At 36.2% G+C, this 17,864-nt stretch overlaps 2 protein-coding genes across 6 annotated transcripts; both read right to left on the reverse strand.

Moving 5' to 3' along the window:
* Positions 1-265: 265 nt before the first annotated feature.
* LOC122037542 (pre-rRNA-processing protein ESF2-like) lies at positions 266-8,403 on the reverse strand. Of its 4 annotated transcripts, none has more exons than XM_042597057.1 (9): positions 7,900-8,403; positions 7,586-7,831; positions 5,259-5,322; positions 4,152-4,219; positions 2,126-2,215; positions 1,910-2,040; positions 813-944; positions 646-730; positions 266-526 (listed from the first exon to the last, which is right to left on the reverse strand). In XM_042597057.1, the coding sequence occupies exons 2-8, from the start codon at positions 7,821-7,823 to the stop codon at positions 707-709; spliced, it is 747 nt and encodes a 248-aa protein (XP_042452991.1). In that variant the 5' UTR covers positions 7,824-7,831; positions 7,900-8,403; the 3' UTR covers positions 266-526; positions 646-706. The 4 variants fall into 4 exon arrangements, with proteins under 4 accessions (XP_042452991.1, XP_042452992.1, XP_042452988.1 ...); XM_042597058.1 differs by having other exon boundaries at positions 642-730; XM_042597054.1 differs by having other exon boundaries at positions 646-741.
* Positions 8,404-10,151: 1,748 nt separating this feature from the next.
* On the reverse strand, positions 10,152-17,513 carry LOC122037545 (RNA-binding protein BRN1-like). Of its 2 annotated transcripts, none has more exons than XM_042597061.1 (9): positions 17,207-17,513; positions 16,983-17,065; positions 13,973-14,024; positions 13,659-13,784; positions 13,459-13,538; positions 12,710-12,892; positions 10,907-11,246; positions 10,624-10,767; positions 10,152-10,548 (listed from the first exon to the last, which is right to left on the reverse strand). In XM_042597061.1, the coding sequence occupies exons 1-9, from the start codon at positions 17,412-17,414 to the stop codon at positions 10,406-10,408; spliced, it is 1,359 nt and encodes a 452-aa protein (XP_042452995.1). In that variant the 5' UTR covers positions 17,415-17,513; the 3' UTR covers positions 10,152-10,405. The 2 variants fall into 2 exon arrangements, with proteins under 2 accessions (XP_042452995.1, XP_042452994.1); XM_042597060.1 differs by having other exon boundaries at positions 13,459-13,541; positions 17,207-17,511.
* Between the last annotated feature and the right edge of the window lie 351 nt (positions 17,514-17,864).

Genomic DNA, 17,864 nt, shown 5'->3' on the forward strand with positions numbered 1-17,864 from the left:
AACTCTTTAATTTATGAACACATTCATTAAATTCATAAATTAATTTTTAAATAAAAAATAATAATTTTAATATTAAATTTATAAATTTCACACTCTACTTATAATATATATAAACAAATATATTAAATTTCTTTATTAAAATAAAATTATAAATTTTAATAAAAATATTATAATTTCTTCTTAAATATATAATTTAATTTTTAATAAATATTTAAATTTATAATTTATATTTATTAAATTTATTTAGACTTGATAAAAATTCAAATAAATTCGTAAACCATCAATATATTCGTTAACTAAAACTCGAGTTCGATTATAAATGAGTCAAATTTAAACATTCAAAAATTCGACTCGGCTCGGCTCAATTACATCCTTAATTGAACCATTTTTTGTTTCTTTTTTCTGATCTGTGAACAGTCAATACTTCTGAGTTACAAGAAATGATTTCACGAATTTCAACTGTCATTGTGATGCAGCAACTCTCCACTTTGCTATCGATCTCATCTAGTTGCCAATCAGATGGTTGCTGAAATTATACAATTACGACGATTAAACACATATTTTCATGCATTTTGCAACAGTTACCATCTGAGATGAAATGAATCCATAAATCCATACAAAGAAACAGATTGGTAGAATACCTACAAGCATTTTTGTCTTCTTTAATTCAAATGGGATGTCTTTTGTGGATTACCGAATAATGAATTCATGGGGATGAGCGGCCAAAGACCTGCAAAAGATCTAATATAATCAGCAATTCCACACAAAAAGAAGAGTTTGAGAGTTTGTATCACATTGACAGAGAATTGTACCCCAGCTAGAAGATCCTTTGAGAGTGCAGGTTTATTTTGAAAATCATCTGCAACTGGTCTGTTCTGTGGAAATTGGCGAAACACTTTGTTTTTGAATGCACCATCTTTATCTTGCCCTTCAACCTTTTGCTTCTGTGAAACAGTGAGAAATTGTTAGGTGAAAATGCTTTCAGCCTTACAGCAAAAAATCAGCAGTGAGAATTCCGATCAGGGATAGGGATAGAGACATGTATTTGCTATAAGAATCCCAATTTATCGAACAAAAATTAGTTAGAGGCAAACACAAAGATAACATATGAGGTTGAAGCCAGATGAAGGTGAAGGGGCACCCCACAATCTCTTAATCACTTTCTTTAATGGTAAATTAATTTCAACTACAAGGCAAAAATAAAAGGATTGGGGCTGGATTGGGAAAAATAGCTCCAAACACTCCATGGTGTCATTACTTCCGTCACAAACAATGAGGGCAGGAAGGGCCACTCATGACTTATTCCCTAGAGACCTGCACTCCTGAGTTTTGCTAGATTGGATGAGAATGGTTGTTGGATAATGATTAACCATAAATGATCATTGCAGGAGGGCGAAAGGATGGAGGTGAAGATGGGGATTCTTTGGGAGAGGCTTGGAAAGATGATCAAAACAACAAAGGTCAAAGTTGTAGCAGAGGAGGTAAAGCCCACTGGGTTGGATGTTTAGTGTTTACACAATAATCCAATTAGATTTTGATGTTAGATCTGAGAGGAGTGAGATATGCACAATAGAGATAGAACAGAGAGAAACAAAGGGGTTGGTGAAGTGTGAAGAAAAAATGTGGTGGGCTCACGAGGTAGAGAAAATCAAGATTTCTCAATGGTAGAGAGAATAGTAAACTACGTAGTCTCCCCTTGAGAGGATCGTGGAAGAACATCCTAAATCCTACAAGATGACTTATTCTGGTAACAAATTGGAAGGAAAAAAAAATTAATATTCATTAGAGGAGATTATAAGTTTATAACCCGTGCACACCGAAACTCTAGGCATATGACTAATAATTTGAAATTTAAGTATCGGACTAAGTCTATTACTCCTAATATTCATAAGCTCGATGGAAGACATGCCTTATCTTTTTTTTCCTTGATAGATCTCAAAGCTTTAGATTGTTCCAACTTAGACAAATAGAAGTCTCGCTCCCTCTTTGCAGCAGATATTGCCAGTTGAAACTTTTCCTCACGTTCATGTTTCTTGATAGCTACATGAACAATGGAAGTCACATGTTTCACACACAACAACAAAAAAAAAAGAAAATAAATTGATTAAATAACAAGTACACTTACCTACTTCACCAACCAGATCATCCCATTTGAACTTGCTCAAATACTTGATGTTCCAAATGTCATAAAAGAAAGCTGATCTACGCTTTCCTCCTGAATGTTAACAAAGTCAACCATATTGGTCAGATTAACAGAATTAAGATCCAACAATCCAGTGCAATAGTTTTAAAATCAGACAACAGTACAAAAAAATAACAAGGCTTTATGTAGTCTGAGCAAATATATTAATAGTGGGCTTGTAGATGTTAAAGGTCATATGAGAGTCTGAATAGTATAGGGATGATGAAGATTAAATAACTGGATTAAATTAAAAAGAATCCAATAAAATAAATTCACTAGAGGCATCAAATATGGATATGCAGCCATTCCATTTTTGGTTTCTGAAATATTATTTTATTGTCTTATCTAATTTTACTATTTACAATATATCTTTTTTTAAAAGCCTCTAAAAGAGATCCCTAATCATTAAACAATAACAAGGAATTCAATTTTTATATTTTATCTAATCTCATGATTGTCAACTAATGTATGCAATCCTTGAGATTGCTAACTAAGGAATGCAAATTTATCTCATGCTACATCAAATGGAGAGCCTAACCACCTTGCCACCAAAAATCAGCATTATCTCCCTCCTTGTTATCTTCCTAGATAAAACTGTCATCATAGCTTAAGCCTTCTTTTCCTTCCCACAATAATTTTTTGTGCAAATCTGAACTTCCTTTCTCCATAAAAAGCAAATAATTTAGTGTCGATCTGATGTTATCCCCCTTACCAACTTTAACTTGCTATCTTCTCTAATCAGCAAAGGATCATACTTTACCTTCCATCTCTCAATAGATCACATCTCCATTTAACTCCCATAAGAATTGCAAACCCCATAAACACCTTTTGACAATCTTTATATAAAAACAGTGTTGATAGACCATGGTGGTTGTATATCACACCAGTGTTTTCTTTTGGTGACACCATATTTATTGTCTTTGATAGGCAAGAGTAAATGGAGTAAAATGTGTTGAAGAAGTAGAAGAGAAAGTCGGGTTCATTTAAAAAATTACACCAAACTGTGGATAAGCTGCTTACTAAATTGAACTCAATAAATGCCAACCCCACCAAGAATAAGAGCAAACCCAAAAAATACATCCCTAATATCAAATATGGTGCCTGGTGCTAAAAAAGATTTAAATCAAGTTATTGAAAATTATAATGTTAGTAATAATAACATATCATTATATCTTAAAATTTTATTAAAGCCTAATCTGATCTTTTTATTTCCTTATTTTCATCCTTCCAAGGAAACATAAAGGAAGAAAATCTCTCTTTTTTTCATCTATTATCTTCACTTTCATCCCTGGAACTCTTTTGTTCTCTATCCCATTAGCAAACACAACTGAAGTTTCAGAATGGAATTAGACAGTAAAAACAAAGAACAAACATTGTGACAAGCACCCATGTGGTAATAAACAAATTGTAAGATCCATCTATGAACATATTTTGGTCATGTGGCCTTAAAAGGGAATGTGGTATTGATGAAATCAAGATGGGTCAAGAAAGTTTTGAGAAAAGTCAAATTTAGCCAAAGATGGTTCAAAGTTCTTACTAAAAATTTGAAATCTAAAAACCAAACAGATATATACGGAGGTGGAGACAATCAATTTTCAGTTCAATCCAGTACAAGCTTCAAAATTTTTGAAACTCAAAGAAAGCTCAAAAAAGTCCCATTTTTTTATGCCAATTCAGTTCAGTTCTTCAAAACAAGTTGAGCGAGTAGGTTAGGGTTTTTACAGAGACTTAGTATGAATCCAAAAATCTAATGTCTATAGGTATAAGCAAATATGGGTATACAAACAGCTTGCATTTACAATGTACAAAACTTGAATATTAAAGAACTAAATGCATAAGGAAAAACAAAAAAATTGGAAGGTATAAACTTATATGTTCATGAAATGATGATGCCAACACACAGAAAGGAAAGAAGCAGGTACAAATAATTTGGCTAATGTTACTATAACAAAATGTTCATGCACTTTACCTATTTGTTCACCATTTAGCATGCTCGCAACCTCCTTAGCAACACTTTTCTTTGTGAATTCTACCCACCTAAAAATATTATTGTTAAAAATGTTAAAAGAGAAATTTATACAGAGGAAGACAAACTTCACATTAGGCAAGACATGCTAACTACTAGTTACCAAGCATCGACATCCATAACTGACATATTACAAACATCAACAGCCCTAAAATATAGGATTTAGCAATAAGCAAGGAGTTTTAATGAGTTGGGAATGAGCAAGTCAGGATAAATTCTAACCAAAAAGTGTATATTTCTTTCCAAATTATAAATTAATTTTTAATAAATTTAAATTTAAACTTATACTTCTATCAACATGATTATTTTTGTTGTGCAAAATTAAAATTTTGTTCACCAGTCAAACAGTTGGTAGAAATAGTAAACTAATTTTCCTATAAATTTAATTTAATTTTTTAAAACTTTTACAGTCATAATTATTTGTTTGGGTTTGTGTTAAATGTTACATTAAAAATATACCAATAATTACTCATTCAAGCAGCAAGGAAGCTAGATCTAGAGAGCTTCTAGCCAAAGGTCGAGCTTTCGAATCCATTTATGGCACTATTGGGTCATATTTAACTTTTTCGCTCTCATCTTGAACACGATGGTCTCACATCTACTGTGATGTGAGGACACTTCGCGGTTAAAGACCCAAAAAAATATTACATAAATATTTAAATTGTGTTTGTATCAATTCAAATTTAAATCATTATTGACATGATTATTTTGTATATTGTTAAATAATTTTTAAAGTTGTACCATAGTTTTCTTATGAATTCAAACTTAAAACATATTTTTCTGCATATGAGTGTTTCTTATTCTATAAAATTAAGATTTTTTCTATTAATCAAGCTAGGTCCTTGAGGTTGGGAATGTTTTTAATGAATCCAATTAACCACACATCTTTTTTGTCTATTAAGCAGATTTTAAAAGTGTAATTTGAAAAAAAAAATTTACAGCATCATTTTGATGTAAAAAATAAAAAAGAAGCACCCCTTGAATGATTTTGAGAACTAGGAGTACTCTTTTAATTTTTGCACAGAGAAGTTTAAAGGCTGAGATACTTACCCTTCAGAAAATCCTTTCCCTCGAAAACTACCAGATTGCTTCCGCTGAACTTTAACTGCATCATCTGAAACAGAAAGATGAAAAGCATACTATGATTAATTTGGAAAACATTTAAAGTGCCTCTTGCTTGCTAACACTATAATTCAAAAGAAAATTTCAGCAAATATACTAATATTAGAAGTGTACCAGGAAATTCTCTAAAAATAAAGAGAATAAAATGAAGAAAAGTCATTGGAATCCATAGTATCACCAGAAACTAGGCAAGCATATTTGTATAAACACTTAATCTTGGACAACTTACTAAAAGAAATTCCCAAATTTCCAGTATTTGTCCGTAGGTGCCTCTATATTAATATTGACTCAATCATGCCCTCCCCCAACAATTGTTGAGAAAATTGTACTTTTGTGTGGTTGGGCTCAGATGTGCTGAAAATATGGTATAAGTTAGCTGTGCTTTGTGGTTTAATACGTGAAAGTACTCATGAGAATTTTAATATATTGCCGACCAAGACTCTGCTTAAGCTTCCAATTGACTAGAAATCCATCCAGTCAATTATTGTTTGAACTCACAGCCACCATTATCTTTCTCTTGCAATGTCATTGCTAAAATCTATCATTGCTACAATTTTTACATTTTTATTTATAAAATTTAACTTACATTTTTTTTCAAATATATAAAAGATAGAGAGTTTTTCCTATCGATTACTGTTAGACAAACATTTTCCATTGTTTTACAAAGTACACCCACAACCATACACGACTTCTTTTTAAATTTTGCTTGATATTTCTTTATCAGCTTGTCTCCCTCACCACATTATTCATCTCCTTCCTTCGACATTTTCAAGTTACAATAATGCCATTCCCATAGAGATGGAAGCAATGCCCTAGAAACCACCAGCAAACTAGCAATAGCAATAATGCCACTTCCCCCTCCTCCTTTCCCATCTCTTATGCCTCTCCTTTCCAAGCTGGTTTTAATCTTATACTGCATAGTCAGATGTGATCAAATCAACTGATTTATTCTATAATTTGTCTGATTTCTTGATTATATAAGCATATATAAATAATCATCCAATCTCTGAAACTATAACTGATTGCTCAAGTTATGACACCATCCTGAATCATGACTGGACCAACTGAAGAAGTCGATTTGAAAACTCTGATTGCAACAAGTTCAATATCAAGGCTTAGAAATAAAATGACAGGAGGAACTTGGTTAGGGATGCAATCATAATTTTTTTTCAAAAAATTGGAAATGGATTTATTTGAGGTAAATTTGCCACTTAAGCTTACCAATCACCAAAGGTTTTCAAATAAACTTGCAATGGCATACAATAGGACACATTATATTTCCAATAGATAACAAATTATAAGGTGTCCTAAATGAAAGAAATAAAATTTCTTGATCATAGATGATGGGCATCCATGTCCAATGCATCAAGATAGTTTGCAAAGCGACATAGAGAATGTTGTTCCTGGTTACCATGTGTAGCATCATGAAATATACGGTCTCAAATGAATGAATGAATGAATGAATGAAGATTCAAACCAAGACATAATAGGTGTGGGAAAGCATCACAGGACAAATTACCATATGAATCCCAATCAAACACCAATAGAAGCATACACAAAGCTAAAAATTTGACACATCAAACTTGTCCTGCAAATAAATTAGTGCAAACATAGTGATATAATGTCTATGAGATAATTTGAGCTGACACCAATATAGCCAACCTACTACGCCCATATCAGCTGGCGCACAAATTTAGGATAACTAGTGTAGATGCAATATCCTTTGTCCAAAGTTGCCTGATACTTGACTGGTCAATATGTTTTATGTTTTGAACATAGCTAACGCTGATTAACATTAAGGTAACCATGTAGTTAGTAATATGAAACTGCAGTTTGTATAGTTCAAAGAATAAATCCATGTAGCCGACCCCAATAGTTGGGACTCAACCTGTGATTGCTAAGGAGCTTTCCATAACAAATCCTATGAGGGATCCTGCATAAAATTTTCATTCCTATGTTGAACAAAATAGCACTCGCCCGATATGAATAAAACACTACATGTCCGATACTAATAGAGATAATCCACCCATGGATTGCTCAAAATTGGGTAAAACCACTGACAACGTTTCATGCTCCTCAACATGAAACAACAATTGTCCTGCTAGAAGGTCAATTAATCCAATGTAAATATTTATGTGTATGTATGGCAACAATACTAGTCTACTACCCTATAGAATTTTAATACTTGCCTCTAAAATCGTTCCCTTAAAGTTCTTGTACCAATTACTTCTATCAATCATATGAGAATGTATTACCCTCTGGAACCAGATATATCCGTTGTATCTCTCCATATTGAGAAAGGATTTGGCGAACGTGAGAAGGATCCATGCGTGGCGGAACTCGACTAAGGTAGCAGATACCATGTTTTCCCTCACATTCAGCATCTTCCTGAGATCTTGTTTTCTTGATTTTATATTTAGATCCTCCACTGTTTTTCCATGCCGAATCTTCCTTCTTTACATGACCATGCTCTTGCTCCTCGTCGTGTTCCATGGTTGGCCCTGTTCAACTAAAACAATAAGCATAAATCTAAAACCTTCGCCAGAAAGAGCAGCTCGATAGAGCTTGCCTTGGTGATTCGAAAATTCTTTGATGGCGGAGGACAGTTAGACGGTAGAGGAGAGTTAGACGGAGGAGAGTTTTTCGGCTGGAGATCGGAGCGAGATTGTGAAGCCGGGGCGAGGAAGGGGAGCGAGATAATTTAGGGTTCGCGGAGAGGGAGAGATAATTTAGGGGGCGAGGAAGGAGGTGGCTCGCGAAGAGGAAGGTGGCGGAGAGGAAGGAGATGGCTCACGGATAGGAGACGGCTTGCGGCAGGTTTCGAAGAGGGAGAACTTTCGGCTAGAGACGGTTGAGCGGAGCCGCACTCTGCTAGGGTTCGTGGAGAGGAGACGTCTCGCGGAGAGGAAGATGGCTGGCAGAGAGGAGGTGGAGACGGCTCGCGGAGAGGAGCTGGACCGCGGCAAGTTTCGGAGAGGAAATCGGCTTCCTTTTCGCGCGGCCCGAGGGGGTTCTCTTCGGCGGCTAGGGTTCGCGTGTTGAGGTGGTTCGCGCAGCGTGCGTCTTGAGTTGGCGCAGTATTTTTTTATTGAGCGTTTTTTTTTTTTTATGTTTTAACGCGGCTGACGTGGCAAGTACAGCACAAAACCGCACCTTATGCACCCGCAGCATAAAATTTTTCAAAAAAAAATATATATATATATATATAGAAAATTGTTATACTATGGATTTTATGATTTTATCCTACGGATTATTATGGACCATTGTCATGTCATATTATTTTAATATAATATTTTCTCTTTCTTTTTTTATTTCTCCTGCTTCTCCATTCTCGTTGCATGACCGCGCCTCACTCGTCACCTCGCCGTTCTCGTTGCCGCGCCTCATCGCTGCACCTCGTCATCGCTGGCCACCCGCCCCGCCGCCGCCCGTCTGACCACTGTCGAACTATGGGAAAGCGATCGCGTCCGGATTCCGCCTGCTGCCGCCTGCCCATCGTTCTCGCCGAACCGAAGCAGCTCACCGCGCCTCCTCGCGCGCCCGCCACTCGCCCGGTCGCCGGCCATCTGCCCACCGTCAGCGGCCTCCGGCCGCCTGGACCCACCTATACTATAGACCAGAAGGTGAACCCTTCGGGGATAGCGTCTGGAATCCGGCCGCTATCGCGCTAGATTGAGTTCCTTCTCTCAGCTTGATTCCAGCCGCGATCCAGCGCTATCACGGCCGTGTTGGGCAGGCGACCGTATTTCGGCGCCATCGCGGCCGGAATCCAGACTCGATCGTGCCAGAATCCAGATGCGATCGCGCGGTCGGAATCCAGATGCGATCGCGTCAGAATTCCGCCGCCATCGCGTTCGGATTTTGGCGCGATCACGACTGGATTCCTGCCGCGCGATCACGTCTGGATTCCGGCCACCCGCCTCCGACCACGATCGGAGGCAGTGGTCAGCGGCGACGGACAGACGGGTGGCCAGCGGCGACGAGGCACGGTGAGGCTTCGTTATAGCGGCGAAGAAGAAGAAAAAAAATGAAAGAGAAAATATTATATAAAAAAAATTGATTAATATGACATGGCTGCTGTGGGTTGCGGACGAGTCCGCATGCTCGTGTCCGCATTTTAACAAATATATATATATATATATATATATATATATATATATATATATATATATAAATGATATGCTGCGGATAAAGCCGTGCGAACCGCTGCGGACTTGCCTTCCTGATCGGTCACCAGTCCGATCAGGGAATCTCCTGATCGGTCTGTAGACCGATCAGAAAATGATTGGTTCCCTGATCGGTCCAGAGACCGATCAGGAGGTTCCCTGATCGGTCTGGTGACCGATCAGGAAGGTATGTCCGCAGCGGTCCGCTCGGCTTTGTCCGCAGCATATCATTTCTGTATATATATATATATATATATATATATATATATATATATATATATATATATATATATAATAATTGCTGAGAAAAAATAAATTAGATAAATTTCAAATTTTAAAAAAAATCTAAGCATTCGCAAATTGGACAATATGATTGAATACACATCCAAATGACCAAATCCACACAACAAGAATAACTAAAAGATTTAGTAGACTATTGTACGGACAGAGGAAGCTTAGAGATACTACGGAAACCTTGAACACAACTTTACAACTCCATGACGGAGAAGTCTTTTTGTGTTTCAATGAATATGTAATTGTTCATTTGTTCTACACGTAGACAAGGAATTGAAGGAATATAATTTTGAAATTTTACATGTTCAAGTGCGACTTAATTTAATTTGAGCCATACTCACCAGTATAGTGCCAGTAGTCCTGACTGAAACAATTGAATGAATTAAATTGTTATTCATCTATTGAAGCTCCCATGGTAGATAAGTTACAAAAAGAATCAACGTAAATACATCTCTGCTATTTAAACAATGAATCTAGTAACGAAGCTACCAGTTTTGACCTTTAAAACAGAATAGAATGGGTAACGAGAAGAATCATTTGTCTGCTGATACTCATAGTACAGATGAAGGCCACTGTTGCCAGATATGATACAGGTGACATGCAGAAGCTACCTCCTCATAAGTGTATATCACCATTAATGAGGTTAGCTTTATTTTCTTTCTTAAGTTGTACTTTCAACTTCTTACCACCTAATTGAAAGCCATTCATCATCTTGATGGCGGTCTGGGCAGCAGCGGGTGAATCATAACTTACAAAACCTGCAAGAGAAGAGGATAATTTAGGTGTATGATTAATTTGATCCAAACCCTGTAGAGCGCATAAAGATGGTTTACCAAAGCATTTACTAACACCAGTTGCTTTGTCTACAAAAACTTTAGCACTTAGAACTCTTCCAAATCCCTGAAAGGCACTTGATAGCTCTTGATCACCATATTCTTGTGGAATATGATAGATAAACAAATTAGCTCCAGGAGGGCCTAAATCAATAATAAAAAAAACTGATCACTAGAGGAAATTTCAATTTCATGCTGAAACTAGGTATTTAAATCAGACATCAGCACAAACAACAGTACAGAAAGATATGAACTAGATGGAAAGATTAAGAAACCCATTAACCTTCTATTTGACCACCAGAAGTTGTGGAGGGGCTTGGAGATGTTGCTGGATTAGTCTTCATAATGACAGGCTGACCTGAGACATGGGAACTGCCCATATGTCTATTATTTGTTGGATATGACATTGGATACTGAAGACCTGGCAAACTGGGGTATGGAGAACGTATAAAATTGCCAGATTGAGTTGTATTAAAATTTCTTGGTGCTATGTTCGGAGAGATATCAGAACTGAATCCCTGTAGCGAATCCCCTTGATTAACAGGTGGAATTATATTATGAAATGCAGCTTGATTTTGCATTGGAGTTAAAGGGTACTGCAGTACTCCATAAGCTCCAGCTGGCTGCAGAACAGTAAGAAATAAAAGAAACTCCATTTCATCAGCATATATTAATCATGTTATAAATGGAAGAGCAGTTCTGAATCCACCTTTATTCTAAATAGACTTTAAGAAGATCATCTTCAAAATAAAGTAAATTAATTCATTTAAGCTAGCATCATTCAAAATAATCTACAACAAAACTTTCATAGAGAGAAATAAAAAGATTAGATCCAGTGGAGATGGGGTGGGGCCTGCAGCTCAAAGGATTAGAGCACATGACTACGAACCATGGTGTTGGGAATCCGAATCCCTCCTTGCCCACAAGCCACAATCTTCCCTTTTGGGAAGGGCCTTTCCTATGGGGTAGAAAAATCATGATTGAGATAGTAGATCTAAAACTATTGAACTTGGGTATGGTCTTTTATCAAAATGGAATGTCCTTAGTTTTTCTTTTTATTTATCATAAAAGGTTTAAAGTTGTGACCCTTCAAACCAGATGTCGATGTTACTATAATAAGAATTCCCAAGTACCAAAACAAGCATGCTTGTATGTTGGCTTGTAACATATTCCTTATGGTAACTCTTTGCAATATTTGACTATCATCAAATAGGTTGTGCTGCTATTTGAGGAGTTCCTTTGGCTACTAAGTCAAACTCTAGAAAAGTAGAGTCGAATGATCATAAAAATCTAGTATCAGTGAACAAAAAGTAGAGAAATGAAATCAATAACTCTTGTGCCATTCCCGTCCCATTGGAAAGAACTTGCCTCAAGTTTGCATCTTCATCTAATCAATAATAAAGCATAAAATCCATAATATTGAAGGTATAGCCTCCCAGGAAGTTTGATCTTATAAGCATTTTCACCAATTCCTTAAATTCACTTGAAAATTTGATCTCACAAGAATTTTCAACAATTTTTCTATGGTAGATTTCTTGAATAAAAAATAAATTGTTAAGAAGGACCATCTTGGCATCATTTCCAAATATCACGGAAATAGATATCAACTTCATAAAATTCTTTAGAATATTACACTTCATTGTAGGGACTGAAAGTGCCCAAGATAACTACATATTGGATGCAACTGACAACAGTAAAGAAATCCCAGCATAACCAATCAAGCAGATGTAATGGCTATCAAGAAGCATTTGAAGCAAGTGCTATCAACTAAAATATAAGTTTATGATATAATATAACACAAGGTTCAATCATTTTGCAACATATGGATAGATATAGGTATGAAACTTGAACAAGTTCCCAAAGTGGCGATAGATATAGCTATGAAAATTGAACGAGTTCCCAAAGTGGCCTCTTCAAGATTTTTTAACCATTCAAAAATAAATAAGCGTGCCTTTGAAGGAAGCTGCTATGCACAAAATGATAGGCAAAAGATGACAAAGATAAAAATTAACGAGAACAAAGTTGAAGATTCTCAAGATTTAGTCCTTAAAACATAATTGAGCCTAAAAGAGGCAACAACACTCACCTGATACCCATATCCATTATATGAAGGAATATACCCCATCGGTAAAGCTCCAAATATTGATGGTTGCTGCAGTGAATTGGCATGGGGAATTCCAGAAACCTGAGATTGAGCTTTTTGTGCCCTTCGAGCTTGCCTTTCTTTCTCTGTGTCAGCCCACTTAACAACTAGAGGAACACTTGAACCCTGCACGAGGTTAAGAGTCATATCTGGTTGAGAAAAAAAGGTACTAAATCCAAGTCATACGAGCAAACTGAAACAGTAGGCACAAAACTTGTATAACATAGGTAGTAGGAATATGAACAATACCTCCAGGATCCTTTTTAACAACACAAAAAAATGTTTGTATAACTAGGCAGTTATTCGACAATAAGTTTTTTAAGTGGGATTTAAACAACGAATAAATGGGAATAAACCACTGACAAGAAATTGCTTCAAATGCTAGTTTAATGGTCAATCTTCTGACATGGGCGATCTGTAAACTAATCTTCTTCCCAGTCATGCCACTATAACCATTCCTAATGTACCAAGAAGCAACCTAAAATTCTAGTATCAACAATGGTAAATCACATTGACTTTAGTTGACCGTTCCACTCAGAGCACCTATCATTTGAGTGAGTTTTCTATTGCATCATTATACATCGTTTCTTTTGAGTTAAATTATGCTCTCATTGATGCCACAATTGATCATACAAATAGCTCAGTCCATAAAAAATTAAGGGGAATTTGAAGAATCTAATAAAGAAACAAACCTCCATTCTATGCTTCCCATTTAGGGCTTCTAGAGCTGCCAAAGCTTGTTCTTTTGTTTCATATTTCAAGAAGGCACAACCTGCTGCATTAACAAATTTTTTGGCGCACAAACATTGGTGATAGAAATAATGTGAACTAAAATTTGTTCCAAGAAGGATGCGTCAAGACATATAAAATCTATATCTTAAGAGACATGCACCTTTGCTGGTCTGTTGAGAGCCTCTCAAGATTTGTAAGTCTTTAATAGTACCATACTTGGAAAACAGAGACAAAATAGCAGTATCAGATATGTCCTTCGGAAGCATTCCAATGAAAAGCTTGTGTTCTGGTTAAGAAATAGAATGTACATTAAATCATCCATATGGAGTAAATTAAAAAACAGCAAACTAATACATGAGTCCTATCAAAATTTTGTAGTGCACAACCAAAGAACAGGGGGGGGGAGCTAAACCAAAAAATTGAAACAAATCTCTACTGCATTCAAAGGAGCACATATGTATCCAGTGCCCTTACCTAGTCTTTCAAGCTCACCATCAGCATATTTTACTTGCATTGGGCTAGAAGCCTGAGACACAAAGTCAAACACCATGAATCTTAATAAAAACTATAAAAATGGTATAAATAAAACTACAGGAAATGTGCCAAATTTTTTTGATAGGCTAAGGTCAACAGAATATATGAAAGTAACCTGTTGGCGAAGTTTCATGTAAAAGCTATATCAGTTTATAAAATAATCTAGAAAAGAGTAGGTAGGTAGCACTTTCATTGCAAAATTCTGCGTGACGACATGGAAATAACAATGTTGCTAACGAGTCACTACTAGAATGGGAAACAAATTTGAGCAGCAAAACAGTAACAATAGCTTAAAAAAGAGGTAAAGCAAGAATAGGTGTATGGCTCTGTTTGCTCATTATGCTTTAAATCACCAAACACCAGAACTATAAACTTTCTATATTTCAATGTTTAAAATTTTTCAACCTTGACATTTCATGCAGTTATTAACTAATAACCATGCAAAATCAATTATATCGATTCTCAGTTTTCTAAAACCATTAATACTCTAATTAATTGGATGTCTAAGGTTTCATTTATCAAAGACTGACAAATTTAAATCATTTTCCTAAATGCCCTGAAGACAAATGGGTGCCTGGTAACAATGATTCATCACATGCAATGATAGTGAACAGTTTTGAGGAATGGTAATGGTGTAACTTGCTTATATCCAACAAGTCTACATGACATGTAAAGATTCGTCCACTTTGAAAGAATTTAAATTCATTCAACTTCTTTAAATATGTTTAGATGCTAATGCTTGTTACCTTTCAGATATGTGTCAACTCTTGCAGGAAGTGTCTTTGTGAATTTATTTTACCAGATCATTCAGACATTTTCTAGTGGCACCTCGGTCAGTTCCAGTTTAGACTCATGAACAAACAGTCAAAATTATCTCTTAATTTAAATGACAAGGAGGATGAAAAAGGAAAGCAACTGTTGCTAGTAAGTGATTATCCTAAACCAGCAGAAAACAGTTGTCTAGAATAAACATTTATTTGCTACTGCTTGACATATCCCTACTTCAAAACCCTTTATTTAATATAGCAATGTTCCATATTCAAGAAAGATCATATTTAAGTCTTTCTCAACCCTCATTTTCCAATTTAATGTTATAATGTAAAACAACTACCAGGAATTCCAATTTGACCATTTTGAAAGATGACCAGCTAGCCAAATTAGAAATCCACATGGCTGAATTAGAGAACCTAAACTGGGCACTCACCCTGCACTTCATCGAGATACTGAATGCTCACAAACTCTACAGCCTAACTAGGTGGATGACATGAATTTTTAGTACACACACACACACAAGTTTCTCTGAAAAATGTTCCATGGTGAGATGATCTTAATTTTTTTTCTTCACAAAAGAGAATGCAATACAGAATGGGTTAATATCAGATTAAGAAAGAAATGACTAGCATAAATGAATACAAAACAAAAGGTAGCACTTTCTTTCTCTTTAAGGTGCTAAAGTACATACACAGTCCACTCCTCTGTATAAGGAAAAATAGCCCCCGATACTCTAATAGCTAATTGCCATAAACAAAAGAAAAAGCTATTTTTGTAAAAAGACACTTGTGATACTTAAAGAAGTTTGGCATAGAGCAAGAAAAGTCTTCTTAATAAGAGGAAGTAGTTACTCTTTAGTCTTTTATCAAATATCATAGGCTAAACACTCTGATTACTATCCAAATTATTTGAAAATTTCATGAGAAATTGGAAAATTATGCTTCTCAAGATTTAGAGCATTAGAAGGTAAATAAGTGTGTATGTCTGATAACAAAGCTATGTTGCTTTGCTCTCTTGCTTTAGTGGTAATTTCTACTATCAAGTCAATTGTATCGCTGCCCTGCATATTTTTAACATTCTTCAGTGGTGACAGCTTTAGTTAATGCCAAAATGCACTAAAATAACTTTAACTAGCAAAATAACTAAAATAACTTTAACATATTGTAAATGTTAGTGAAAGAACTACAAAGTTAGGGTAAATTGTTAGGCATATCTTGTACATTTAGCCTGTCAACAAATACAGATTGAATTTCAGTTTCACCAAGTAAATACATAAACTTTTCAAATATGTCAAAATCATGGACAACCATCAATACGTAGTTTATTATTCCATTAGTTTGTTGGGTAGCTGAAGTTTGCCTTGTCTTATCCTACTGGTTCTTCTATGTGGCTATTATGCTTCACACAAATTTTCATAGTAGTTACAGAATTGGCTATACTTTCATAACAACTTGCAAATGATTTCACATATGAATTATTAGGTTATAGGTTAACTTGTATGTTTGGTCTGTATTAAGCTTATTGAGTCTATGGAACTAGTCCAGATCGGCAAGCCAATGGAAAAGATAGTTCAAATGATGTTCAGCTTTTCAATTCATGCGGTTGACTTTCTAGTTTATCATTCCTGCTTAAACAGCAACTGATCTATATCCCAAATTGGTTTGATTAATTTTCCCATCAATTATTCCCGTCCCAATAGCTACAATATTGGCTCAACTAAGTCAATCATCTTTCTGCCAAATGATTGTAAATCCAACAACAGAACCACGTATTGCAGGAAGGCTTCTGACAGATATTCTCTCGAATGTGATCAAAGCAACATTTACATGAATTTGGATGGACAATGCAATAGAACTCTTCAATTCCTCGACAGAAGGATAATTCAAACGGCTTTATTATCGAACTCCAACTGCACATTCAGTGATCCCCCATTAAAGGCCTAGCGTCTCCTAGTAATCTGTGATGCTAGATAAATCATGGTACAATTCCCACTTAAATAACCGAGTACCATTACAGAATCTCCAACATAAACATGATGATGGCCCAAGTCATAAAAAAACTCAAAAAGTTGGCGTAATTCTGCATGTAAGCAACATAAGAAACGTGGATCGACAAATATGTATTATGTAATCGAAATAAAAACAGAATGATGAATGAAAGGAAGTGGGAAATGGCATACACCAGGAAGCGTCCGCTTGTTATGGCACGCAGAGACCGCCTTGTCAGCCTCCTTCCGAGATGGGCAGATCAGGAAACAGCAACCTGCACCAAAAACCCCAAAGAATTGACCAAGAAAACTCCTAAAGCATAACCGAAAATTAAATCCCGAAATCATCAGCAATGCACGGAGATCCAAGGCGACTGACGATTCGAGCAAGCAAGAAGGGATCTCAGGATTAGGACCTCGCGAGGCCTTGGTAACTTTGTCTTTGATGATGCTGACCTCGTCGACGAGCGCCACCTCCTGGAACAACGCCAGGAGCTCCTCCTCTGACATATGCTTTGGTACCTGCCCCACAAACAACTTGACGCTCTCTTCTCCCCTCTCTCCTCGCCCTCCTCCTCCTCCTCCTCCACCACCGCCACCACCTAGATTCTCTCCTTCCTCCATTGTTGTTCCGTAAGATCTCCTTGTTTCTTCTCGTGTGGTCTTCTAGATTTGGTCGCTGCTCCTCATCCCAGCGTCGTTCTCCTCGTTGGTGGCGCTTTAATAATGGAAATGATTTTTTTATTAAGTTTTGCTGTTTTTTTCCTTTTTTTTTTTTTGGGATAAAATGTTTTACTGAACGAGAAGAAAAATTTTGACAAAAAAAAATATAGCAATAATTAATTTCCTTCTTCATTTCCATGTTTTAACTTGTTAAGATAACGAAGAAACCAATTTACACTCCACGAACTAACTACTACGTGGGCCATGCCCAGCAACGTGGCTCCTCTGCAGCAGCACTGGTGGCGCGGTTTCCTGTCCATGATCGCGAACCGGATCCGAGCCCTTGCCTCGTTCAACGGGGACACCACAGCGGCCGTCGCCTGCTCCGTCCGTGGTCTATCGCACGGCTGT

The sequence above is a fragment of the Zingiber officinale genome, unplaced genomic scaffold, assembly GCF_018446385.1.
Source record: "Zingiber officinale cultivar Zhangliang unplaced genomic scaffold, Zo_v1.1 ctg61, whole genome shotgun sequence".
Classification (NCBI taxonomy): domain Eukaryota; kingdom Viridiplantae; phylum Streptophyta; class Magnoliopsida; order Zingiberales; family Zingiberaceae; genus Zingiber; species Zingiber officinale.